This window comes from Dermacentor variabilis, chromosome 7 (assembly GCF_050947875.1).
Source record: "Dermacentor variabilis isolate Ectoservices chromosome 7, ASM5094787v1, whole genome shotgun sequence".
NCBI lineage: Eukaryota > Metazoa > Arthropoda > Arachnida > Ixodida > Ixodidae > Dermacentor > Dermacentor variabilis.
This window is the reverse complement of record NC_134574.1, coordinates 135,294,313-135,320,999: the sequence shown is the minus strand read 5'-3', so window position 1 is coordinate 135,320,999 and position 26,687 is coordinate 135,294,313. Positions and strand designations below refer to the sequence as shown.

Genomic DNA, 26,687 nt, shown 5'->3' with positions numbered 1-26,687 from the left:
AATTCTCACCTTCATGTATACAGATATTAGCCAGACTTTGCATGTCAATTTACCTGTTAGCAAGCAGCACAATGTCGTTGACATCGAACATAAATGAGCACGGCTGCTCTGCTATTCAGCGTGCCTGTTTGTATGACTGATTAATCCTGATATTGGTACCTTCTAGCGCCCTTTCCTTCGGTACCGTGTACAACATGAACGGCAGCAGGGGTAAAGGCTACCCTCTGGTAATATCAAGTTTCTCCTCACCTTTCTTGAGCGCAAATGGTATTTCCTAAATTTATCTCCCTCAAAAGCTCTATTCAGTCATTGGTTAAGGCTTAATCTTCCAGTATATCCGACACAGTGTTGCGATCCACTTTGTCATGTGCTGTGGTAATGTCTAAATGTAAGCCACACGTAACCGTCTCCTTTCATCTCTGGATATTTCAACACACTTTGCAAGAGCAAGTAAGTTATCCAAGCGCCTAGCGATTCTGAAGGCATTCTCGAGTTCTCCCAATATGCCATTTTATGTTCTGCCCATGCTTGCAGTGTTAATTTATTTGCCGGCACAATTAGCCTGCATATTAGGAATCTCACGGTCAGCGATCTATAGAAAGGAATTCTATATGTTCCCCCTTCACCTTATAAATAAATTTATCTTCTTTTTGTCGGCGACAACCTGCTTTTCGCCTATCTTGAAAGCCTTCTTCTAGTGCTTTCAACACATCTTCCTTAGTTCTTTTGTCCTAGTTAAATATAATTAATTCAGCCTAACGTTAACCTCATCTATAAGTGTGCAGCTCTGTACTTAGGAATCTTCTCTTTGGCTTTCTTCCAGCTGAAATTCCTCAGCACCAGTTTATTTCCCTCTGATTCTCGTTCACGCTCTTCTTTTTCGGAAAACCAACTCAACAAATTTGATGGCAGCTCGACTCCTCTGCAATATTGGTCACTCTGCTGAATAAACGCTCCAAAAGAATAATTGAGAAGCGTAGTGTGTTCTTCACTGGAGGGACGGTGCTGTGCTTGACATGGTGGAGAGGAGGAAGAGGTTTGAGTCGAAGATCATTCGAGAATACCAGGGTAAGAACAGCCAGCAAAACAAGACCACCTGCTGCCGCATCTATGCGTGGTCGCTGCGACATACACCTAGTAATAACGAAGGGCGTCATAACTTGCTTGCACAGCTTGCCGGCCTTTAATATATCACTCGCCAGATTAACGTACCTCCGGTCAGTATCTTATAGCTCAAATCAGGTGTTTGATCAATGTCCCTACACGATACGCTTCTTACGTAACAATATGATACCCGATTGCTTGTTTATTATTTTTCAATGGGTATTTCCTGGATTCGCAGAGCTCATTTTGGCAAAATATTACACGGAATATAACGCCAACAGTGGCGTGACGTCACTTGGTCGTATATATGTTGTAGGCTCTCACGAAAAGTGTGTTTCTATAATTGTCAGTCTGCACAGGAATAATAATTGTTTCGGGCTCCAGTTTGAGAATTTAGAAAAGGCAAACAAGCAGAAAGGACTTACAACTGCATCGTGCCATGCACATATTGAATGATGTAAATCCATTGCGATTCTGGGCACAACCACCGTTCGAGAAACGACGGCAGGTGTTTCTCGTCGCACTGAAGTACCACTGCTTGAGACGTTTCTTAAAACGCAAGCAACCCTCAGATACTGGCGTCAGGCTGCATACTGCCATCGGGTTACGGTTTGCTGAAAATAAAACACCCATAAAACAAATGAGGGATATTTCGTAAGCGTTTAGGAAACGTGCTAGAGATAGCTCATGGCTCTGAAAGAGTGCTCAATGCAGATAGACGCCCCCCTTCCTCCCCATATTGATACACTAATAATTTATAACGCTATATCACTCTAGAGGATATCTCAGGTAACCGCTAGACAATTTTTTTTTTAAATAAAATATGTTCTATACGAGGACGCTACCAACGCCCATCTGTCAAGAGTGATATACTGCACCAGGGGAAGAAGACGAAGTGCTTCTCTTGCGGAACACATCTCGCCCGTCTCTGTGTTTTTCTGGACTTCTTACTGCACCTGTGGGGTCTACCGCCCCCTCCATCGCGGTGATGGATGTACAACACCCCGAGGATCCTCCCGGTTCCCGTTCACCCGCGGACATCGGTTCGAGGAAGCGAGGAAATACGTCGAGTGGTAGCGAGGACACAGAGCTGTACTGCGCATCAGGTGACGAGTCCTCGGAAGACAGCTTTCGACTTGTCCAGTACCGCAAGGCCAAACGAAGAATTATCAACTCATCTTCGGCGTCCAGCTCGAACACTGTGAAAACAGCTCCTCAGCGATGGCCTCACTCCATCCTGTTTGTGCCACAGAACACTACCGACAACCTGCGCGTCCTCAACAGGCAAGCACTCTCCGTGTATCTAGAAAACACCGTGCCAAATGAGATCAAGGATGTTAGGATAAATACTAGGCGAAACATCCTGGCAATCGATGTGATGAACCCGAGTGCACTGACCATACTACAACATGTAACGCAGCTGGGAAACATCAAGGTCCGATCCATCGTGCCAACGAATGGTGCCACAATAACAGGAGTCATCTATGACATTGACAATGAAATATCTAATGCAGACCTCCCAATTCTCATAAAACCCGCAAGCGAACACAACGTGATTGTGCATGTTGGTCGCCTCGGCAACTCACGTTGTGTGAGGATAACCTTCAAAGGCGACTGCCTTCCACCCTACGTGAAGGTCGGCCACTTTCGCCACCAGGTTCGACCCTTTATTCCAAGACCAATGCAATGCTTCAATTGTCAGAAGATTGGACATGTGAAGGGTGTTTGCAGAAATTCGGCCGTGTGCCCTCGATGTGCCGAACCCCACTCAGAAGACAACTGCAGCGCAACCACGTTCAAGTGTCCTAACTGTCAAGGTGATCACTGCGCCTCTTCCAAAGAGTGTCCCCAGATCAAGAAAGAGATCACCATTCTTAAACAAATGGTGAGAGACAACTCTACCCACAAAGAGGCTGCTGTGAAAGTACGGCGAAGACGACGTCACCGACGAAGGTCTTCACGGCGGAAAACGTCAAGCTTTCAGGAAAAGTCCCCTCGTCAAGCATCATCATCAGCGGACGTTTCCAGCACTCCGAACACCAATGTTGGAAGGGAGCTAACTGCCAGATCTCTCTTCACAAAGGAATGGCCGCCACTTCCGCGTACACGACCGCCAGAAGAGCCGCAGAAGAAGCCGCCCCCAGTACAGCAAGGTGCTGTATCCGAGGAGTCGCGGAAAGCAGATGAGCAAGTGATAGCACTTATTAGGCCTTTAATGAATGCCATTCGCGTGCTGCTAAGCAACATGCACACACCGTCTGCCAGAAGTGCGCTTCAAGTACTGGACGCTCTGAGTCCGGTGCTTGCCACCCTTGAGTAGATCATGGCCCCACAGCCACGGTCTTTTAGGGAAGAGGTCCGACAAGCAGCTATTTTTCAGTGGAATGCCCGCGGACTCAGAGCGCGCCTTTCGGATTTCCGTCGCTTCGTGTTCGCCAATATGTTTCCCATTATCGTCATTTGCGAGCCGAACTTATCGAACAAAATCAGGCTTTCTGGATATGAATCATTTATGTCGTCAGCTGTTTATGAAAACAGTAAGGTTTTGGTGTTTATTCGCCGTGACCTCACCTACACTCATCAGCCTGTACCACCTAATGACAGTAATCAATATATATGCCTAAACGTAAGGAAAAAGAATCTGGCCTTCACTTTTGTAGGCGCCTACCTATCTCCGTCAAGTCGATTTGATTGCAAAAGACTACGAGACATTCTTTCCTCAACTTCCGATCCCTGGGTCATCACTGGAGATTTCAACGCCCATCATACACTTTGGGGAAGTCCGATCATCAACGCAAGAGGCAGAGCTCTGGTATCTTTCGCCTCCAGTAATGAACTTTGGCTGCTAAATGATGGAAGTCCTACGTTCTTACGTGGCTCCACGTACAGCAGCTGTCTTGACTTGGCTTTCGTCTCACGAAGCCTAGTCAGACGTGCAGGGTGGTTTGCGGACATAGAGACGCACGGAAGCGACCATATCCCCACGTACATCAAGATCAGAGGATTGACCGCTTCCAAAATACGGGATACGATCCAAAGAGTGGACTGGCCTAAATTTCAGTCTATTATGGAGGAACACTGCGACGCCACTCCATCTTTCGACTTGCAAGAGGCAATCAAGAGCGTGGTGCAAGACACTATGCGTACTCTAACATGCTCCTCGAAACTTAATGATTTTGATGTGGAACTAGAACGACTTCGAGCAATCCGACGACGTGCTGAACGAAGATACCGACGTACGAAAACAATGGACGACCTACGGACCGCCAGGCGCACGCAAAAGAAGATACAGCGCCGGTTAGACAAGCTTGAATCGCAACGTTGGGCTGCCTTCTGTGAGTCGCTAGATCCACGCAAGCCTTTATCGCAACTATGGAGAACGGTGCGCGGACTGCGGACACTTCCCGTACAGCGATTCCCATTCAAGGCACTTGCCCTCTCTCAAAAGAGATCGGAGATTGACGTGGCAGAGGATTTCTGCGCCAGATTATCCGGCCAACTCACAGCTACCAACATTCCATCGCCTTCGAGCAGCTGTCCGCCACCACGTGATCATCGGTTGGATCTACCATTGTCGATCCACGAACTTAAGGCAGCATTAGCTTTGTGTAGCCGCACATCAGCGCCAGGACCTGACGGAATTTCCTGCCGAGCTCTGTGTCACCTGGGGGAGCGAGCGAGAGGGGTTCTTCTTGAGGTGTACAATGAATCTTGGAGAAATGGCACGCTACCAATAACCTGGAAGACAAGCCGCCTTGTTCCACTGCTGAAGCCTGGCAAGTCGCCGTTGGAGCTCTCATCATATCGCCCGATCGCTTTGGCGAGCTGTGTGGGCAAAGTAATGGAGAGGATGGTCCTAGGACGCCTGGAGTGGTACTTGGAGTACCACAACACCTACCCAGATGCCATGGCGGGCTTCCGACGCGGTCGATCATCGATCGATAACGTCGTCGACCTGGTGACCTACATTCAACATGAGAAACACCGTAAGCGTCTCTGCGCATCCTTATTCCTCGACGTTAAGGGGCGTATGACAACGTTACGCATGAAGCCATCCTCTCTGCTCTCGCAGAGGTAGGAGTGGGTGGTCGGATGTTTCAATGGATACGGAGCTATCTATCCATGCGATCCTTCTTTGTAAGCACCGAGGAAGGCCATACTTTCCTATATTATAGCTACCGCGGCGCCCCCCAGGGTGGTGTTCTTAGCCCCGTGTTATTTAATCTAACACTAATTGCTCTACTTGAGCACGTGCCAACCACAGTCAGGCTATCAATGTACGCAGATGACATCTGCATATGGACATCTGCAGTAACACGCCTGCAGCTGCGAGCGAGAATTCAGAAAGCCGCGACACAAACTGCTATCTACCTCCGTAATCGAGGCCTGGAAATTTCCTCCGAGAAATGCCCACTAGTGCCATTTACGCGCAAACCCATGGCAAACTACAGTGTAACGATAAATGGCCAAATAATACGACGGGTCCGATCGTACAAGTTTCTAGGTGTCATAATCGACAGGGACTTGTCATGGAGCCCACACATATCTTACGTGAAAAAACGGTTGACAGGCATCTGCCACCTGTTCAAGTTTTTCGCTGGCAAGACCTGGGGAATGTCGCCTAGTGCCATGTTACAACTGTACAGGGTGCTTTTTCTGGGATTTCTGCGATACAGCTTGCCAGCAATCAACAACACAGGCAAAACGAATCTACGCACAATACAAAGTCTTCAGGGTCAAGTGCTCCGGATCTGTCTAGGCTTGCCTCAGAGTGCTTCAACAGTGGCTACGATAGCAATCGCTAGAGACCACCTTGTCAAGACCCACATTGAAATTGAAGTACTCAGGACCCATATAAGGCATCTAGCCAGGACTCCTCGTCACCATTTAGACTCTCTACCAGCGGACAGGCCACACACATCTTTCAGCCAAACGATAACTGCATATGATGAATCATTGCCAGCTTGTTTCACTCCGGCTGCGAGACCTTCGATCCCTCCATGGTGCCTCGCTCAGCCAAAAATCAACCTCGCAATACCTGGCATCTCGAAAAAAGCTGATCTGTCATCACCAGCCCTTTGACAGCTCACGCTACTATATTTGTACGAGAACTACCGTGACTCTACGCATATTTACACTGATGGATCTGTCCTTCCAAGCAGCTCCGCGGCGGCAATCGTCATACCAGCGAAAGCTACAACAATCAAGTTTAAGACGACCCACGCGACAACATCGACGGCAGCAGAGCTCGCAGCACTCTTTACTGCTCTTCATCACATTGGTGATGAACCGCCACACAAATGGACAATATTCTGCGATTCGAAGGCGGCACTGCAGTCTCTACTGTCACCTTTACGACGCGGACCGCACGAACAACTAATATTCCATATTACAGAGACATTACACCATATAAGTGATGCAGGCCACGAAATAACCTTTCAGTGGCTTCCAAGTCACTGCGGCATTATCGGCAATGAAGGGGCGGATCACGCTGCCCGCTCAGCCCATACTGAGGAGCGCCACGTCCCAATTCCTCTTTCTAGAACTGACGCGGCACGGAAGCTCCGCCTACTTGCTCGGCAGTGCACCGCGTCGCAATGGAATGAGCCACATTTAAGAAATCCGCGACTGTACTCACTTGATCCAACATTAAGTCTTCGAGCGCCATCACAGCTTCGCCGTAGAGACGCCACACTTTTATATCGACTTTGGTTGGGCGTTGCCTTTACTAAAGCCTATGCCTTCCGCATAGGGATGACCGACACCCCAACCTGTGACCACTGCGGCCATGAAGAATCAATTGGCCATATTTTGTGCGCCTGCCCGCAGTACAGTCCACAGAGGGCATGCCTTAGCCACGAACTTGACCAACTGGACGACCAACCGCTATCCGAAAAAAGAATTCTGCAACATCGAAAGGACCTACCGTCACAGAAGAAGGCCGTGCAAGCGCTTTTGCGCTTCTTGCGATCTACCGGCCTGTGTGAACGACTTTAACTGGAACGCCTTTTGTGCGTGTGTCTCCATGTGTGCGCGTGCGCTTTTTTTTTTGCGTTTTCCTCTCTGTCATCTTTCTAACCCCTATCCCCCATCCCCAGTGTAGGGTAGCAAACCGGAGACTCATATCTGGTTAACCTCCCTGCCTTTCCTCTTCATTCTCTCTCTCTCTCTCTCTACTGCACCAGGAGAATTTTTTTATAACTGAACTATTGATGACTAGATTAGGTGAATCGATGAATTTCTTAATACTGAATGGAGGGCGCCAATTCTGACATAAAAGTAATATATGTGTTCTGAAACATCCGATGCGGTTGCACATAGTGTGTTCCCGCTAACACATACCGCTCAGCGCCTCCATGTCTAGGCGCACTCCGAAGCTAAGACAATGCAGCACAAATGGCCAAGTTGACTCCTCGTAGGCATGAGTACTACTGGCACCTAACTTATGAATGCTCGTCGAGAAGGATGGAGAGCTACAAGGGGAATAAGTACGCGATGAAAAGAAAAGACAGTATCATAGACACAAAGAAAGAGGGAGGCAGGGACAAGCTTGGCCAGTTAATGTGTACAAGGTCGCGATTTTAGGGGACGCCTTTTGGCGCTGCAATGTTAGCTTGCAACTCGGTATGGCAGATCATTTTGTCATGAATCTGTTCAGTCGATGCGTTCCCTCTTACGGTCTGCTGATCTTTGGTTGTCGTACGCCAAGTTGTAGTCATGACCACAACTGCGCCATAGCCGTCGAGCGCCTCATGGGGTCATGGGACATTATTACGCTATTTCCCCATCAGATCTGAAGAAATGCGCCGTCTTCTTGGTACAGCCGTGATCGCCCACGTGACATGTTAACACCGTGTGGTGCGGTGTTTGGCTTTTGTGCACTAATTCTAACGCTCACATGATGTCCACGCTTTTAGTGCTCTCTTTCTCGGCAGGACGGGCCTTGTGAGAGCTTTCCTCAAACTGTGAGAACTCTCGGATTCAATGTGCACCAATTCAACGATGTTGCCACTTGGATGGGAAGCTCTTCACAGAGAACTTCATTAGATTCTGCAACATCCATTGCGCTTCGCTAATTTTGAGCGGAAGTCAACTTCAGTAGCTGGTTGCACCGGTTTCCCTTTTATAAAGCTGAATTGTTTTCCCTTTGACCCGTAGGCACCAGTTGGGAAGGGGTTTCAAGCTGTGGTTGCTTCTGCGCTCTCGCTTTCCTCCAGGTAAGGCAAAGGTGCTAACAGCGGAACCTTAGGTGTTTTACACCTAGAAATTTAGTATACAAAATTGCCATTATCTTTCAGGTTGCACACGTTTCGAAAAAATGTTTCACATTGCATTTGAGTGTGCAGGCGCACTCGCTTTTTTGGTACGTTCTATTGTTGTTGGCCGTGTAATCGGGTCTGTGGTTTTAAATTTTTCAGCCCTAACTTCTTTACTTATCTCTAAAACACATTTGGCACTGCTATAAACGCGTATTGATGTAAGCTCGGTGATTTTAAATGCAAGTACAATTACCAAATTTATTCTGAAAGCAAGATTTAAATGCTACATGTGCCATAACAATATATGTAGTACTCACGTATACAAACCTCCTGGCATTTCAGCTCAGACGAAAATCTGTTCCTGCTTGCAAAGCCTAAGGTGTAGTTTAATCTCTTGCAGCAAGCGCATTCAACTGAGAAATACCAATGTTGTAGCAGCGGTCTAGCGCTGGCAAATCTCGGTGGTGTCAAGCAGATCTGCGCTGGTCCACTTGCACCTTAAACAGTATAAAGCGGCAGCAGTCACTACATAAACGGCAATAAAATATTCTACAACTGCTAGTAAATGGCACAACAAGGAGATTGTAGCTGCCTGTGATAAAGCTAGATTATATATATATATATATATATATATATATATACATATATTGTGACACGCTGACGAAGATGTTTTAATCTTCGTCGGAAGAAGACGACGTTCTGGTCTTCGGGCGCTGTCTACTATCGTGTCAGCTGCTATAATTATTGTAAATGTTCTGTAAATACACGGCTGACTGTTTTTAACCCCGTAACATTTTTAGTGGAGGTTGCGGCATCCTTATCAAGACGGATTTACGTAGCGGGCGCTCCTTGGCTGCATCTACAATGCCAGCTCAAGGCGAGGATGCTTCGGTCCCGTCGGCACCCGCGGCGCCCATTGTTATTCTACCACAACTCTACGACCCAGGAGCCTTTTCTGGCACCGAGGACACTGATGTTGAAGAGTGGCTTCAGCTATATGAGCGGGTGAGCGTCAGCAACCACTGGGACCAGACCATCATGCTCGCTAATTTGGCATTTTACCTCGTGGGCACGGCACGCGTCTGGTTTCAGACCCACGAGAAGGAACTTACCAGCTGGGACATATGCAAACAGAAACTCAAAGATTTGTTTGGCAAGCCTGTTGGACGTCAGCGTCAGACCTCGCTTCGCGTGTCCAGATGTGCACTGAATTCTACCTCACGTACATCGAGGACGTGCTCGCTCTCTGCCACGTAACAATATATATATACAAGAAAATATATTTTGTCAAATTGTATCTGACAGCTTTTTCCTCGAGCCCAGTATGTGTATCTTTACAAGGCAGAAATGAAGAATTTGAATTTAAATATGTTTGTCACAATGGGGAAAGACTTCAATTACCCTACCTCTGTTGGCGAAAAGAAAACAAGTTGACAGTTCCCTGACGGTTTTACTGCACATAGCCACTTGCGGAAAACCGTAAGTGCGTCGCTGTCAAATCACAAGGCGTCGCTGAAGCTATGTGAGCGTCAACAGCTTTATCCCAGGTCTGAAGTTTAGCCAGGCTCGCTTTGCGTGCAAGTATTTGAAACTAATACTTCTACCAATTTTTGTTTCGATTTACTTGCTGCAGTAGTGTAAATAGTCGTCGAGTGGCTGATTGCTGCATGAAGCCTATATTACCCAAAAGCGGAACAAAAAAAATTAATTACGCTAGCTTGCATTGTCACTCATCACGTCAGCGAAAGCTATTGTGTGCGTCTCTTCAATTATACTAGATAACATTAACCGTTACGGCCTTGCAATACATAAAGTATACATACATTCAGCATTAGACAGGTTAAAGGCGCCGAGCGTTTCGTGAAGCACTTAAAACAGGAACAAACAATTACGCATGCAAATTCGGTCCCACACGTCTTCCCGGTCATTGTAAGCGGGCAGGCTGTTTGGGCTCTGAAGCTGTATAGTATTACGTTACCACAACTGCCGCTTTAAGTGATGTGATGAATGTCTTTTTTGCACCCGAAGACGCCGACGTTCGTGTTTAAGGGTCGTAAGAAACGTGCAGTACCTAATTTTTTGAGATGATCGCGGGCAATGAGACTTCTTACCGAAATTATGGAGTAAAATACGAGCTAGAGAAACTAACAAGAAACAAGGTACAGATAATTTTCGTGCAGTACTCTCTTACGAAATACGATATCAAAAAAGCCAGCGACGGCACTTTACGTGATAGGCTGAATAAAGGGAAAATCAGACATCCACCCGTTCGTAGCAATTGCTACAAAGGAAACCCATACAGGTTCCTCGAATGAAAAAGCCTCATAGTTGAACAAAAATTCGTCCTGGTCCGGGACTCGAACCCGGGACCACCGCTTTTCCGGGCATCCGCTCTACCATCTGAGCTAACCAGGCGGCTAGCAGATGGCAGGGCGAAGTCGAATTTGACGACAACACGAAGCAAAGGCAAGCGTTTCACGGTGGTCCCGGGTTCGAGTCCCGGACCAGGACGAATTTTGCTGCAACTATGAGGCTTTTTCTTTCGAGGAACGCGCATGGGTTTCCTTTGTAGCAATTGCTACGAACAGGTGGATGTCTGATTTTCTCTTTATTCATTACTTCTCTCCTCATTGCGTGTTTCCGCAGAACTGCGTCAAACGTGGTAGGCTCTATGCTGGTGATAGTCATAAGGAGGGCTGAAACAACGAGGATAAGCTGTGCCCTATTTACTGCCGTTAGAATGCGATAAACTTTCTTTTTGCAAATGACAGCGAATCGGCAACCGTAGCTGTATCTTTCTCTTAACATGAAGTCGAAGCAAATCAACACTTAGAAAAACCGGCGTTTGCTATTGTTATATATATAAGAAACTGTTGTGTCTGCTGCAGTCAGGGGCACTTCCATTTTCTATGCGTGGCCGTGGAAATGTGGTAGGCGCTGCAATAAAGGGCATGCTAGAGTCGTGTTGCTACGGTACCATAAACTCGATTCAGTAACTCCATAAAGCGTTTCATTTTTAAATATCGGCATATTTCTACTTACGTTCACAGTCTTTTTTGCATAGCTCAAGCGTCCCGAAGAGGTTGTTGCCAGTGCCGCAGAGGGTAGGATTAACTTTCACACACTCCTTATAATAATGGTCAAAGTACCAATTATTCAGTAATGGTTTGCAGCGTCCTAGGACCGGTGTTTTCAGACATATGCTTGGTGTCGGGTGGGGGACAGCTGAAATTTTTACGAAGCTTCCTTAGTTCTTTTTAGGTTTCATCTATGGAACCACTTATTCTGAATTAAAGAAGCAGTCAAGCAGTCAAGCAGTCAACGTGTCCTTTCATGTTCGTAGTGATGCATATACGGTGACCTTTGCTATATATATATATAGCAAAGGTCACCGTATATGCATCACTACGAACATGAAAGGACACGTTGACTGCTCGACTATATATATATATATATATATATATATATATATATATATATATATATATATATATATATATCGTAAAAGAACATCAACACACAGTTCATGGTAAGAACCATACAATGGGTATCACATATTGTAGGCAAACGTTCTGCGCCAGGCGTACCGCATGGCATAAATCGAAGAGGCGGCGATGTCAAAGGCGCGAGCCTGCTCAATAAATCAGAAACTGAAACCAGTTTCGTACCTTAGCCAAAGAAAAAGTGTTATATTGTGAGCTTGAGCCAGAAATGCTCCTTCGGCCAATCCAATCATCCCAAGGAGAAAAAAAAATGGCCGAGGATTACGCTTCTTGGTAATGCGATCTTTGAGCGCAGCTGCTGCCTTATTTCAACAACAGGCACCCGCATATAGAACAGGCAGTGCCGAATAAAGGCGGTTTTGAGTTTCGAATTTGGCAGCACACACCGCAATCCGCCGCTATCGAGCCGCCGCTGCGGCGACGCCTCACTGCGCCATATGATAGTGGGTCACCGCCGCAGAGAAGACCGGGGGGGGGGGGGGGCACATTAGCAATTATTTAATGTTTCTTCTGAATTGGGATGAGGAAATGGGTGGAGAACCGCGGTATTAAGTAGAGGTGACGCACTCATTCACTAACAGACCGACCTCAATGTCGCCGCACACGGCTGGGATAGGAAGTAGAAATAAGGGGACGAAACGCTATTAACTCTACTTCAAGTCACCGCAGCGGCACTGCGCCTGGTAAGGAAGAGTGGAGGCAAGAGAAGGACAGCCAGGCCAGAGGCGACAAATGCTACTGAGGAACGCGCCCCGCAAACGGGGCGCTGACAGCATCCAGCCAGGCGTCGCGAAGACGGAAGAGTGGAGAACCGTGGATCACGCTCGAGGCGGCAAAGAGCGACCGCAACCGGCACCGCGGCAGTGGCGCGACAGCGGGAGGAGGAATGGCTAGGACGGGGTGGGCGGTCGCGGCGAGAGTCCCCGCAGCGGCGCTGTGCGGAGGAAGGGGGCGAGAGGACAGACAAGAACACGTGATCCGGTTTTGGAGGACAAAGGGAGGACAAAGCTCGCGCTACGCGCAAGAGAGGGCGCAAGGTGCGCGCACACCTAGGACTCCTGTGCGCTGGCCCCGGCTACGGAGCTCGTTACGGCGAGGCACAACCGCGAGGCTGACGGCCACGCGAAACGCATCAACGGGCACCAAAGAACTGCGGTCTAAAACGAGGCATCAGCGATGGACAAAAGTAGGGCACTTTGTTTGGTTGTTTCATAGTTCTGTAGACGCAGCCATCGCTCCACAGCAGACATTTCGTCAGACAGAGTGGAAAGAGTGCCGTCATCGATCTAGAAGGCGACACAATTAAAGACTACGAAGCTGAGGAAGACAGCGCTAGGTGCTATAACTCCCACAGCATTAGGAAAACAATGACAAAAAGCTTGCCATTCTGTGTCACAGGTTCATTCAATATCTGCGATAAAGGAAGAAAAATCGTAATAATTTTGGGCTCATTGCTAAAAGCTGAATTTAGGTTGGCATTCACATCATTTTTGTCGCAATCTCAAAAAGAAATATTTATTCTATTGCAGGAATTTCAAGGCTTGCGTGATAATGGAGGATTCACAAATAGACTTCTGTATGAAGTTGTTGTGATATCGGGTCAATATTTTTTTTTTAAATGTGCAAGTTTGCCTTATTTCTGCGCAGGTGACATTCCGGATGTCCCTAGCATTACAAAAAAACGAGAATTGCATTCAACGTGCTAATATTGCCATGTAAAATGTTGAAACGACATTATAAATAATGGTATCCCCAGATGTGAAGTGATATGAAGTAGTAACATTTAATAACTTAGTTCCGCACATGTTGTGTATGGCTGAAACGTTTCTTCCGATAACCGGCAATGGTAAACAGTTTCGTTAATTCATCGTTCGTGAAAAAGATGAATACGCGTTCAAATCAAAGAAATGCGCGTTGTAATTGCAAACTGCAGTGGTTGCTTGATCTGACGTTTCTAGCTTGCCTGGAAATGCGGTAGAATGTGGGTTCAGCATTAAAGCATCCTTTTGATAGCAACAAACTTTAAGTGTAATTATTTCCGGCGTTGTGCAACCGTAGGCAACTCAAGTTATCAGCATTTTAAAAACAGTCATTACTAGAATACCTAGATGGAATCAGACTTGTGACTTTTGTATCCTTTTTGTGCAATGTAGGTAATGTTTAGCATGGAGCGTTTCTCATTTAAGTTATGACGCGTGTAGCATAATCTGTTGGGATGCAAGTGTTACTTTGGGCGGAAACAACCAGCACAAATTTCTGCGGCTTCATCTTACCATACTTTTTTTGTTTACAGCGCCACTCTGAGGCAGCTTTTCCTGTAGGGAGCGTCGGCGTCGTCGGCGTAACAGAGGGAAGGAGCACAAAGAAAGACGAAAGAGCGAACGCGGCACGGACGATGAAAGACGCGAGCCGGGAACTCTGGAGACCAATGAGAGCGGCCCCTTCAGTTATGTGCTTGCGGGAACAGGTTGCGTCATTGGGACCTGCCAAACAGCTCAATGCGTACTCGTATCTGGTCTCGGTCGGACCGCTCGTTTCGTACTAACGTCGGCTCGTGTCAGCTCTCGCTGACGCTTGTTTTGTTTGTCGGTTTGGGTTCGTTCACGCTTCTTTCGATTGTCCTGGCTTGTGAATGTTCTCTAATCTGATTGTACGTGCGACGCGAATTGTAGCGCTTTGAGGAAGCCACGTGCTACCAGCAATTGTGTTTCGACATTAGACGAGTCATGTAAAATAGCCGACGGGCTGGACCCGCAGATCAGATTTTCCACGATCGCCGACTTTGCGAAACGTCTCTCTCAAAGTCTTTGCCTCAGTATATTTCGAAATGAAAAGACATGTGGAGCTGCGCTCATATTTCGCATTGGGAAGCATCGTAATTGTCGGTGAATTTCATAAAATCGGGAAAAAAATTTCCTGAGTAACCCAGCAATCAATCGGGATATACCTCAGTTGAGATATTTTGCAGATATAAATCCATATAAAGCAATAACTCCAGATTGTTCAAAATGTTCATGCAGATTTCAGAGACTTGTACATACGCTTTTCCCTTTTGCAGTTCTTGACACAGTTCAATCCTGTAATGAGAAATATAGTAGGCGTCATTATTATTAGACATAAAATGTCGCAGATTAGCTCGAAAGACACCACACCCCTACCGATAGCAAAGTAGCAACTACGCGAACTAAGACGCTTAATTTTAGTTGCAGTATATATTGCAGTAGACATTCATTACTAAATAATACGAGCCATTGTGTCTCGCGGAACCCACAACATCACAGAAAGAGCACGAACACTCGCTATCACAAGGATTGGTTGATGAAGGGCGCCTGCGACGAGGAGGGAACGCTTCATGCAGCCTCTCGCTTTAATGCGCATTGAAAACTGGGATTTACGTGATCGCCAACAGTAGAAGCAGGGAAATGCAGCGCAAGGGGTCAGCAGCAAAAAAACAATCGCCCCTAGCCTTTGCACCAGACGCTGATTAGGTCCAAGACATGGCGTGTAGGTCCCATGCACGATCATATGTGCCGACAACCATGCGAAGTCGTGGCCGTGCTAGAATAGGATATGCGCGCTTCCTAGCCCTTCGCGCCTAGCGAGTGCTTGATCATGTTACCGCTCAAGCTCTCTCTGCATTAGTTTTGGGACACGCTTGATCGCGGGACCCGATACAGTGTGTGTGCTTCAAGTCGCCATTCGCCTTCTCGGCTTTTCGGCTTTCCCTCGCACCCCCAGCATATGGTGTGCGGTATTCGAGAGTGTCTTACAACGCTTCATATAAAGCGTCACGGCAATGGGGAAATATTGCCTGGGTCGTCCATATAGTTTTCACAGCCCGGGAGATGTGCATGGTTGCACTCGCGAAACATTTATCATCATCATCATGATTATCATCATCATCAACAACAACAACAGCCTGGCGGCGATCATTGCAGGGCAAAGGCCTCTCCCATACTTCTCCAACTACCCCGGTCATGTGCTAATGGCGGCCATGTTGTCCCTGGAAATTTTTTAATCTCATCCGTCCACCTAACTTTCTGTCACCCCCTGCTAGGCTTCCATGCTCTGGGAATCGAGTCCGTAATCCTTATTTACTAGCGGTTATCTTCCCTTTGCATTAGATGCCCTGCGAATGCCCATTACTTTTTCTTGATTTCAACTAAGATGTCTTTAACTCGCGTTTGTTCCCTCACCCAATCTGCTCTCTTCTTATCCCTTAAGGTTACACCCATCATTCGTCTTTCCATAGCAGGTTGCGTTGTCCTCAATTAAGTTGAACCCCTTTCGAAAGCCCCCAGGTTTCTTACCCGTAGGTGAGTACTGGTAAGACAAAGCTGTTTTACACTTTTCACTTGAGGGATAATGGCAACCTGCTGTTCATTATCTTGGAATGCCTGCCAAATGCACCCGGGCCCATTCTTTTTCTTCTGATTATTTCACTGTCATGATCCTAAGTAGATGTATTTCCTTACCACTTCCAGTGCCTCACTACCTATCGTAAACTTCTTTTCTCTTCCGAAACTGTTAAACATTACTTTAGTTTTCTGCAGATTAATTTTTAGATCTACCTTTCTGTTTTGCCTCTCCAAGGCAGTGGTCATGAATTGCAATTGGTTCCCTGAGTTACTAAGCAAGCCAATCTTATCAGCGAATCGCAAGTTACTAATGTATTCTCCGTTAACTCTTATCGCCAATTCATCACAATCCAAGTTTCTGAATACCTCCTGTAAACACGCAGTGAACAGCATTGAAGATTCTCGTATCTCCCTGCTTGACGCCATTCTTTATTAGGATTTTGTTGCTTTCTTTATCGAGCACTACGGTGCCTGTGGAGCCGCTATAGATATCTTGCAGTATATTAACATTCGGTTCGCCTACACGCTGATTCCGTAATGCCTGCATGAATGCTGCGGTTTTGACTGAAGCGAACGCTTTCTGGTAATCAATAAATGCTACATATGAGGGTTGACTATATTGCGCAAATTTCTTCTATCACCTGGTTTATAGTGTGAGTATGGTGTATTGTTGAGTAGCCTTTACGAAATCGTGCCTGATGCCTTGGTTGACAGAAGTCTATGGTGTTCCTGATTCTATTTGCGATTACTTTATTAAATACTTTGTAGAAATCGGACAGTAAGGTGATCGGACTATTATATGTTTACGAAAGCAGCGTTAGCGGCGGACCTATGTACAACTCTTGCCCCCTCTGGTTCCTTAACCTGTCCCATTTCTCGGTAAACTAATGTTTCACCACTGCACCCTATCAGAATTTAGTCTTACAGCCGGGATTGTACCGTGCACCTTGACCTCGACCGTGCAACATCATATCTATTGAGCTACCGAGGCGGGTGAATGACGTAATAAGCAAATGTATTGCTAATGGGATTGACGGTACTCGTCAGCGTCTATCCTTTCAATAAATTTTGATATAATGTGAAGGAACAAAAAATTAAATTATAGGGTTTTACGTGCGAAAACTACTTTCTGATTATGAGGCAAGCCATAGTCCAGGACTCCCGGAAATTTTGGCCACCTAGGGCTCTTTAACGTGCACCTAAATCTAAGTACACGGGTGTTTTCGCATGTCGACCATATCGAAATGTGGCCGCCGTGGCCGGGATCCGATCCCGCGACCTCATGCTCAGCAGCCCAACACCATAGCCACTGAGCAACCACGGCGGGCGATGTGAAGGATACACTTGTACGAGTAGTATCTGGTATCTGCGTAAACCATATTTCGTTTTCTTTTTGTTTATTCACTGTGGAACACACACTTTTCGAATGTTGGTCTTTAGCCTTTATTATTCTGAAATCTCTTATTGTTTTATCTACAAACACAAATGTAATGGCGAATTCCCACACATTCAACAATTTCAATAAATCTTTCAAGTACTTTCATTTACGAAGGAAAATTCGCAGAGGAATGACTGCAAATCGGAGACGTCGCGAAGAACTTCACTGGAGAAACTTACTTATTAAAGAGCTTATATACAAACAGTATTTTTGGAATGGCTCGTGTCACTGCTGGTGTTTTGTTATGACAATGACATCTGTGCAAATCGGATCTTTTACGCTGGAGGACTTACTGCAATTTAACAATAACCCATTTGTAAGGACACGTTCAACCCAATCCATATGGAAGGGGCCTATCATCCATTTCACGTACTAGAAGTACAAGCGCTCTATTCCCGTTTCCGCCAAACCTACGAAGGTGTGAATACGACGAACCTGCAAACCTACGAAGGCCGCACATAAATCGATAATACCAAAGACAAAGGCAGGCGGCTTAGATTGCCGTAGGTATTCTTCAATCACTTGTTCTCTGTTCCGCAGTCTAATTATATTGTTTATATGCGAAGTTGTTTTGTGATATTTTGATTTTCAGGTACAGTCGCAAGAAGAAGTTTTAGAAATGGCTCTGGTGCCACGGAGAACTTATTTTCTTCTCAAGCAGGAAATACAGGCTGAAGTGCAGCAGCCTACCTGTGTGCTTTCACTCAGACCTATATCACTTTAATGAATTCGCAGTACCTTGGCAGCGCCCTTCTCGACATTCTACGGGTGCCCGTGCACATTGTCGATCAAAACCCGTCCGCCATTGGTGAGGCGCACGCAGTCAGTGCTTGGAACGCGACTACAAGTTGCCAGCAGGTGTTCTGAGTCACCATTCCCGACCATCTGTGAAAGCCTTCGTGTCAAAGCCTTCGTCGAGCCTTGATGGCTTTTTGCTTTCACCCCACAGTATCACGGTTGTGGCGGTTGTATTGTGTCTTCTGGTGCTGAAATTAACTGATTTCATTTGATTTGATCTCGTGTTTGGAATTCTGTAATTTCATCAGCTACCCGGACTGATGTCCACGCTATGTGCCATTAACTAATTTCTCCCAGACGTGTGGACATTGACGGGACAGTTATTGAAATTTTGAAAACGCTTTAGTGGTTGAAATTTCAGAGGGCAACCGCCTGTGTCAGTGCAACGTGGCGTACTTGACGACATCTTATGCTACCTGCTCATTCGACAAACACCTTATGAAGCCCGTTATTCGCTGGTTGATCATACCAAGTAGTGGCCTTTGATCCCTGTGTTCTAACTTCTAGGGCGTCCGATGATATGTGATCGTCTGGACCAACCTATTGACTATTAGGGTGAAGGACAAAGCAAGTTCGGACACTTCAGCCACGGATCCCGTTGAGCTTTTGAATAAGAACATGGTTCTCGGTCACCGATCGAACACCGTTGTTTATTACCAAAGACCAACGTACGTCATCCATTGCCCCAGCGTTCAGAGGTGCGCTGAGACATAAAAAATATTTTGCATTTACCATTTTTGTGTGTGAAATTGTAAACAAGATGTCTATCGTTATAAGTTTTACGAGGCCTTCGACCTGTCTTAAGTGATATATGGCACAGCTGACAGTTGCTATGCGCGTTCCTGCTGCCTGTTGTTTGCACGCCTTGTTGGAATTGTTCACAAATTATGTCTGAACGGGCCTGCAGTAGCAAACGAAATTACACGTGTTCTACTATAGCACCACAAGGGCACAGAAAGCCAAAAATAACATACCTCCATACGCGTGGACAATGCATACGAAAAATATCAAGTGGCTGGTTTGGTGCTTCATCGCTGCGTACCTACATTCAAAGCGGTCTATGTTGTTCTACGCCGCAGATTTCATCGCCTGTATGTTGCTCGAAATTTTTGTTTCGTGCTGTTGGCACTGTAGCTTTTGTTATAATTGATCTCATGTTTTTCTATAGCTTGCAAGGCCGCGAGCACAGCTGGCAACTTGTGGCTGCTTGGGCTGCTTGATAGACAAATCACTATTGTTCAGCATTTCTCATTTCCTGAACGAGATACCCTGTGAGGTATTTCCTATTCTTGAGTTCGTTTTTTTTATTATTTCTTTATTTGGGCCATTTTGAAAGTGATGAATATCATGTAGTGTCTGAAAATAAGGTGAGAGTTGGTTCCATAGGTGCACATGGAGGCCTTCAGTCACAGGTTACGTTTATGAGGACATTGGTTACCTGGAGACGCTGTGACGCGCACACAAACACGACACGTTGCCATTAACCACGCACACAATATTATCAAACTGAAGTTATAAACAATATAGTAATACTATAAAGGCAAGTCTCAGCTACTTATCATCTTTTACTACAGATAGTGGTAGCTGTCTGATCGGTCTGATCAGTTGACAATTATGGCGCTTCCGGCATGCCAGGCAGTGGCCGGTGAAGGTGGATGTGTCATGCCGGTGGCAATACGGTCACTCAAATGTTACCCCGTTCTTTAAACGTGTCCCCCAGCAACTGGGCCATCAGTTGTTGCCGATGCGCTAGTACGTAAGCGCGCGGCGAGCGGACACTTCTTTGTTTGTCGAACGCGCAAAGAAAACACGCTCGCTTCCTGGAACCCGGACAGCATGCTGCTGGTCAGCCAAGCTTGCGCGCGATGCACCTGTGTTCCAGCTGTTGCGGCGTGCTACAGGATATGTTCCATTCCTGCGCCAGCCGCACTACACCGTAGAGTGTCCAATTTTCGCCTTTGTAGCGTAGCTGCGCCACGCGTGGATTGCGTCCGCGTTTAAGCCGGACTTTACCGCACATTTAGCTTAGCCACCACATTGCACTTTTCTTCGCGCGGAGGCAGAATGCATCGAGGTCCTGCTGCTCTTTTTGACGCATAGACCTGTATTTCAAGCGCAAGATTTTGTACAAAGGCTACTGCGTTTCTACATTATCTGAAATTTGGAATTCTATGCGGTGGAAAATTTTGTTACAGTTGGCTTTTAACCCTTAAGAGTGTTCATGTTAATAGGTATCCATGTTGTCCAGGACTAATTAACATCAATCTTTATTTCCACGGCATATTAAAAATGCAGGAGAAGAACCGGCGTCCAATAGCTTCGAAAGGCACACACCAGCTATGTCAAAACATAAAAGATGTGCCTTCGAGGCTCAACTTCCCGAATATTTTTAGATGTATGAAAGCGTGGAACATCTGAATCCACTATGGCGTTTTTTTTTCTTAAGCTTTTCGATGTAGGCGTGTATTTCAGTGTTAAGCATGTGTTACATATTTAGTTCATTTACTTATTTTCCACGCTCTAATGTAGAAAGCGCGGAATGAATGCTATTGACATTGCAGTTCCTTCTTACAGGTTTTGTAGGAGTGCAGTGATTTTTGTCGTATGTATGCGATCGACCGTACACGAGCATGCTTCTGGCTTATATTGCCTAGCAAACGCATATGGCAATAACGCACCTTCTGTAAGATTCACATTCCCGCGACATTTCGTTTTATTCGCAGTTGTTTATGAGCAATGCGTCCATTGTCCCAGCTCGTCACCTCACAACCTCGTGCAAAAATAATACTGAAGGTGGATGTTGGTTTCGAAAATACACTTGCTCGATTTAGAACACATGCTTTGACACTGGTTGGGGCTGGCCGGTGATGGTTCTCGAGATGAACAGTGGTGGCAGGGGATGCTGCACAGTGAAGTGCTGGCAGACCAACTCAAGGCTGCCCAGAGGGCCCTTGTGACGGCAGAGGCGCTCGGACTCTCTGTCTCAACGTTGGAGCGGCCCGCATAAGTCTCAGACTAATTCCTCAGGACCTAAATAAAGTTCTTCATACCATACCATAGACTCACCTTCATAAGGTATTTTCTGCGTAAGGAAAGGGCCAAAGGACTTAGGAGATCTGTGCCTTCAAGATACAGCTACCAAAATTTTCCGTAGCAGCAATCTGGAGCCTCATCGGCATCTAAGTGCGTCGCTGAACCCAGCCCAATATAAGCAGCGAGGCCCAGCAAACAAAATTGTCGCCGGGCAACAGAAATCTCGGCGACCCGATTCCGGTCAAGAAGGCCCGCTTGAGTGCACTTAAAACTGCATGAGCCCCAAATATTGTGTTGCAATAACTACTTCTGGCTACGATGAGGTTTTTAGATGCTGGGTGACAATATATGGGTGGGGTTTCGGAACATGAATCACAGATAGCAATAGATGTCAGGTAATTTGTAATACCAACGTAGATCCGCTGTATGTATACTCACAAGGCGGTGCTAGTGAACGAGTGGGGAAAGCTGAGGTGCTTGCGCTGACCTCGTCTGCTGCATTTGAGGTTGGTGACCGCGTCTCGCTTGGCGATCAACTTGTCTCCACTGCGTGGAAAATATACGGGAGCGTATTCAAGCGGAGCTGTTTCAAAATATTCGCAAGTGGACTAGGCTGCGCTTCTCTTTAGAGCATATTTTTTCTGTTTGAAAAGAACGCGAGTGGTGGAAACTGACGAGAAGCCGCATCTACGAATGTCGCCTAAGATTAAGAAAAGGAAACTAATGGAACCCACTTTTGGACGTAGGAAGATATGCTGTAATACTTAATAGCTTAATAACCTCTATTCACAATGAGCAATAATTCTCAATAGCTTGGCACCATTGCCGTGCAGTTCACAAGTATTTAGGCTCGCAGAAGCCTATTTTGCACTTAACGCATGCTTGAATGTTCTAAAAAAGCTTTGCAGTAAAGCGCCATGTATGCGACAATTGTCCAACGAAAGCATTATATGCGCTTTAATTTTCTGTTTCCCCTATACTCTTGGCATCGAACTGACAGTGTTGCGGGTTCGACTTTGTTTCGCGCATATGTATTTTCTGTTCCGGTCAGCTTCAGCTTTGGAGAGAATGTAGAACAGTTTGAACTGGTTCGTAACTTTCCGCACGGGTTTATTCTTATTCAAACGGGAATTTTGAGCGTTCCTCCAGTTTCCCCTCAAAATGCGATCGTGCTTCTGCAGAAACTAACAAGTTCATTTGATTATTCCATAAAACTAAGTTGCGATTCTCAATTGCTGCACGGAAACAGGTAACAAAATTACAACAATCAGCCATAATTCACTCTTGTGCAGAGTCATGTAAAAATTTGTAAATTTTTCGGAGGGCTTCGTTGTGCACTGTACGGCTATTAAATGAGTTACTGCTTTAATCCTATCTTAAGTGTACTGCGTGAATCACAAGCTACGGGGAAGCACCAAGATTAGCTTCAAACAGTAGAGTGACGGCAGCCTAACGTATCGGCGGAGCAGTTGCTTGGACTTGACTCATTTCCAGGCGCTTTGCTGCGTGCCCACGCAGTGTTCCCTCTATCCCGCTTTCCCCTTTCTTTTCCCCCTTTCACTTCCCCCAGTGTAGGGTAGCAAATCGGACGCTTGTGTGGCTGACCTCGCTGCCTTTCCTGTTTTTGCTATCTCCCTCTCTCTCGTTCATAGACCAAAGCTGCCCACGCCTGTTGGGAAATGCACCATATAAGGAAGTGAAATGCCTAAACAAGCAACTGGTTGCACATGCAATACCTGTTAGTTTCTATGAGAAGAATAAAGACGGCGCTTACTTTCAAGAGTACGTGTCATATCGTATCACAAAAGTGAGCAGTCTTAAATGTACAAACTACTACGTTTTCTTGGCGAATCCCTAAACTTACAGCAGGAACATTAGAACTAGAAAATAAAAAACTTAGTTGAGGCAAATGAAAGTTTAATATTTATAGAGGAGCGTAGCGGCATGGTAACTATGAAAACACGAAACAAATAATTTTGCTCAAAATTCCTAAAATACTCAATGATATTATTGGCTGCTAAAGTAGACACATTTGTTATCTTTTCGTCCTCGTAAATTTCCTTTTTCTTCGTTGTTTTCAACATTTCACACGCACCCACACATACACACATATATGCATATATATATATATATATATATATATATATATATATTGGCGGGGTGAGTGGCTATATTGAAAAAATACAAATTTGTGTGCATTCCTAACAGAAAGTGTTCGATCCTGGCTTTGCGCAAAGCGCACGAACTCAGTGCCTCAGAGAACATAAACAGCATCACCCGAAGGGAATTGAGAGAGCTTGCAGCTACACAAACTCGTGGTATACGGCTTAATATTATTTGGAAGAGGGCACCCGTTCCCACTTACTCTTTCATTAGTAACCCTGGACAACAGACTGTATTCTCATCGCGCCTTCACCTACAAAAGGCGCCCAGGCTCCGTCACCCCAAGTGTATAAATTTAATAAAGGCGAATTGCCATCCCTATAGTGCCTTAAATTACTTCACTTATACTACCATTGACCCTTGCCTTCAGCTAGCAAGAATGAGTGGTTCGCTGTCATACTAGACTTTCTGCTTGAGCAGTCAGTTTTTTTGCCACTAGAGAAAAAAAGATCTAGCCACATCCTGTGACACTTCCAAACAATCAGCGTTATTCAATTATTTTGTAAACCGGCTTGGAGTCAGCTGGGATGGTCTTTCAGCGTGCGCTACTGAGGCGATGGACAGTCAGTTAGCATATCTGATGTGGCCGAGTTAACTAGTCCTCGATTGCAAAACATTTTACAAACATGTCTAGAGTTCTGCCGATTCTTTTATAAAACAAGAATGATATATGCACCAATGAAGAAACAGAGTTGACATTATAGCCAGATAGTTAACGTTGCGCACGCATCAGAACACAGAGTAAACCGCATGCTTGTACGGTGAACAGTGGCGATAAAGACGTAATACACACTTAGTGTAGTTCGCGGCCAGTTTGGTGCAGAGCTAACAGCATTAAACGAACGAATATCAGCGCTACCTCCCATTCAACCCAATATATCTCTCACTCAGGAACATTAATAAAACGAAAGCTTTAGACGGCTCATTGGATGAAAAATGTGATGTCCGATGTTACGCCTTCCGGCGTTATGGTACCGAAAATTCATAAGGTGTCGAACTCATTACCTTTGGTAATAATTAAGCCAAAATAATTAAAGGCACTCGAAACCACGACCAAACATGGAGATATGGACGAACCGGCCATATCTCCAAGTTGGATTGCAACTGACATTGTGATGCAAAACGGAATCCTTAGGTAGCCACATTGAACACCGTGCCATTTCATATTTGCTTAGTACACAATCGATTGTAAACCTTGTTACCAAATGCAGACAGTTTTGTGGGACATGATAAAGATAACATTGCACTTTATGTTTTCACGCGTCTACCCAATAGTGGTACGAGGCCACCATGGCGTCATTATCTGCAGCTTCGATGGCGGGGGCGGGACGGAGCTCTAGAAAGGCAGGCCTGATCCTCGGAGCAGCATTCTACGTTCACTGCTGCGGAGACAGGAGTAATTGACTCGGGTGTTCGTCGAAGCAATGCCTCGCATATATTACAATTTATTTAAGATGATAAAAATGTGCTGCGAGGTTCATTTAAGAAGTGCATTGTTTGCTTTTGAAATCAGTTTAGATGTGCAAGCACCCGCCAAGGGGAGTGTCTATGTTTAAGAGTCCCTCACCAGGTATGGCCATTTTGAGCTGACAAGCGCCTTGCATAAGATGCCAGCTAACGATCCTGTCTGCTAAGTATTACATCGCTACGCTCCGCGGAAAGAGCAGAAATTTCAAACCGAACGCCATTTGCCCTTTTCGCGGGCACCGCCCTCCGAACCCGAGAGTTGACGAATATCGCACGAGTGCTGCTATGGCGGTGCTGTGTCGTCTGTCATAGTGGCAACCAATTTTGAGGATTATTCAAGGCAACATGTGTTGTTTATGTAATACGGTGCTTTAACAGACAAATTAAAGTTTTGGGCAATAATAAAACACACCAACAGAATATCTGTGTGTTTTTCTTTTTACTTCGAATAGAAGCATGGGAGATGTACTTCCGTTTCGTCTCCTTGTTCCCACGTCGTTCTCAAGTCGCGCACTCAGACAACGTAAATGCGCCATTTTCCGCCGTGACGTCACCAGTGACGTCACCGTACCGCCACCAGTGACGTATACGTCACGGTATCATCAAGATCGGGTATGAGAGAACGCCAAGAAGGGATGTCCTTTGCAGAGGCTAGACGGGGCTAAGTGGACAGAGTGTATATGCTGACGGTGATGCTCGCCTCCTGAAATCGTAGGTTTACCACAATGAAACGTTTCTATCTCGGCTGTTAATGAACCCAGTCGCAAAACTGTTGCGGCAGAACGCTCCCTAGAGGGCACGTAACAACTTCTAGCGTACCACCGAAATTTTCATTGTGGTCTGCCGAGGAGCCCTTTAATGAACATAATTACTAAAATGAAATAAACAATGAGCACTCTTTGAATACTTTGTTAGGGTGTATCTTGAAGAAGTGTTTGTGCTATAGTGACAGAGTAGCAAAAAGAAGTGACCTACCGTACACGGAGGCAACAAGTGCGATAAGAGCGATTGTTCGGCCCAGAAACATATTTCACGAGAGACCGCTTTAGGTAGGTCGCATATGCGCTGTTTCTACGATAGCATACGATACGGCCTTCTACTCACTGCATAGGCGGCTATTGTTCTGTAGACATTCTCTACATTGATGGCCTTGCAGTTCTTGTTATCTATGTCACTTGTGGTGAAAAATGAAGCAATCCAGACAGTTGTTATACTTCGAATAATTTATCGACAGTAGTCTCAATTGTGTCTGACATCTCTAACGTACTTGTATCAACATGCGTATGCCTCACTTGAAGGAAAACTTGGATCTGTTCCCCCTGGTTGAGAAGTTGGAAGATTTATTTTTTTCACAGACATTCAAATACCTTTCGTAATTGTGAAACAAATATTGTCCTCAAGTTTACACACACAAATTGGTGCATCCCCACATCCCAAGAGTGGAAGGCTAGATTCGAGGCAACCTGTGCGAAATTACAAATTCGATAAATTTTAGATATCTGGGAATCGTGGACACAGATTCTGCTTAGCTTATTTGCTTGAAATATTTGCAACGATGGCACAA

At 45.8% G+C, this 26,687-nt stretch overlaps 1 protein-coding gene across 2 annotated transcripts in view; it reads right to left on the bottom strand.

Moving 5' to 3' along the window:
• Positions 1-26,188, bottom strand: part of LOC142587947 (amblin-like) — a 30,706-nt gene extending 4,518 nt beyond the window's left edge. Inside the window, exons 1-5 of one of the 2 annotated variants that reach the window (XM_075699337.1) lie at positions 26,099-26,188; positions 14,908-14,943; positions 11,406-11,588; positions 8,681-8,860; positions 1,530-1,718 (exon numbers count right to left, since the gene is read on the bottom strand). In XM_075699337.1, coding sequence (XP_075555452.1) covers positions 1,530-1,718; positions 8,681-8,860; positions 11,406-11,588; positions 14,908-14,943; positions 26,099-26,150 — 640 coding nt within the window. In that variant the 5' untranslated portion in view covers positions 26,151-26,188. Of the gene's footprint in view, positions 1-1,529; positions 1,719-8,680; positions 8,861-11,405; positions 11,589-14,907; positions 14,944-19,434; positions 19,559-26,098 lie in introns of those variants that run through there. The other variant, XM_075699336.1, reaches the window with a different exon arrangement.
• Positions 26,189-26,687: the final 499 nt, after the last annotated feature.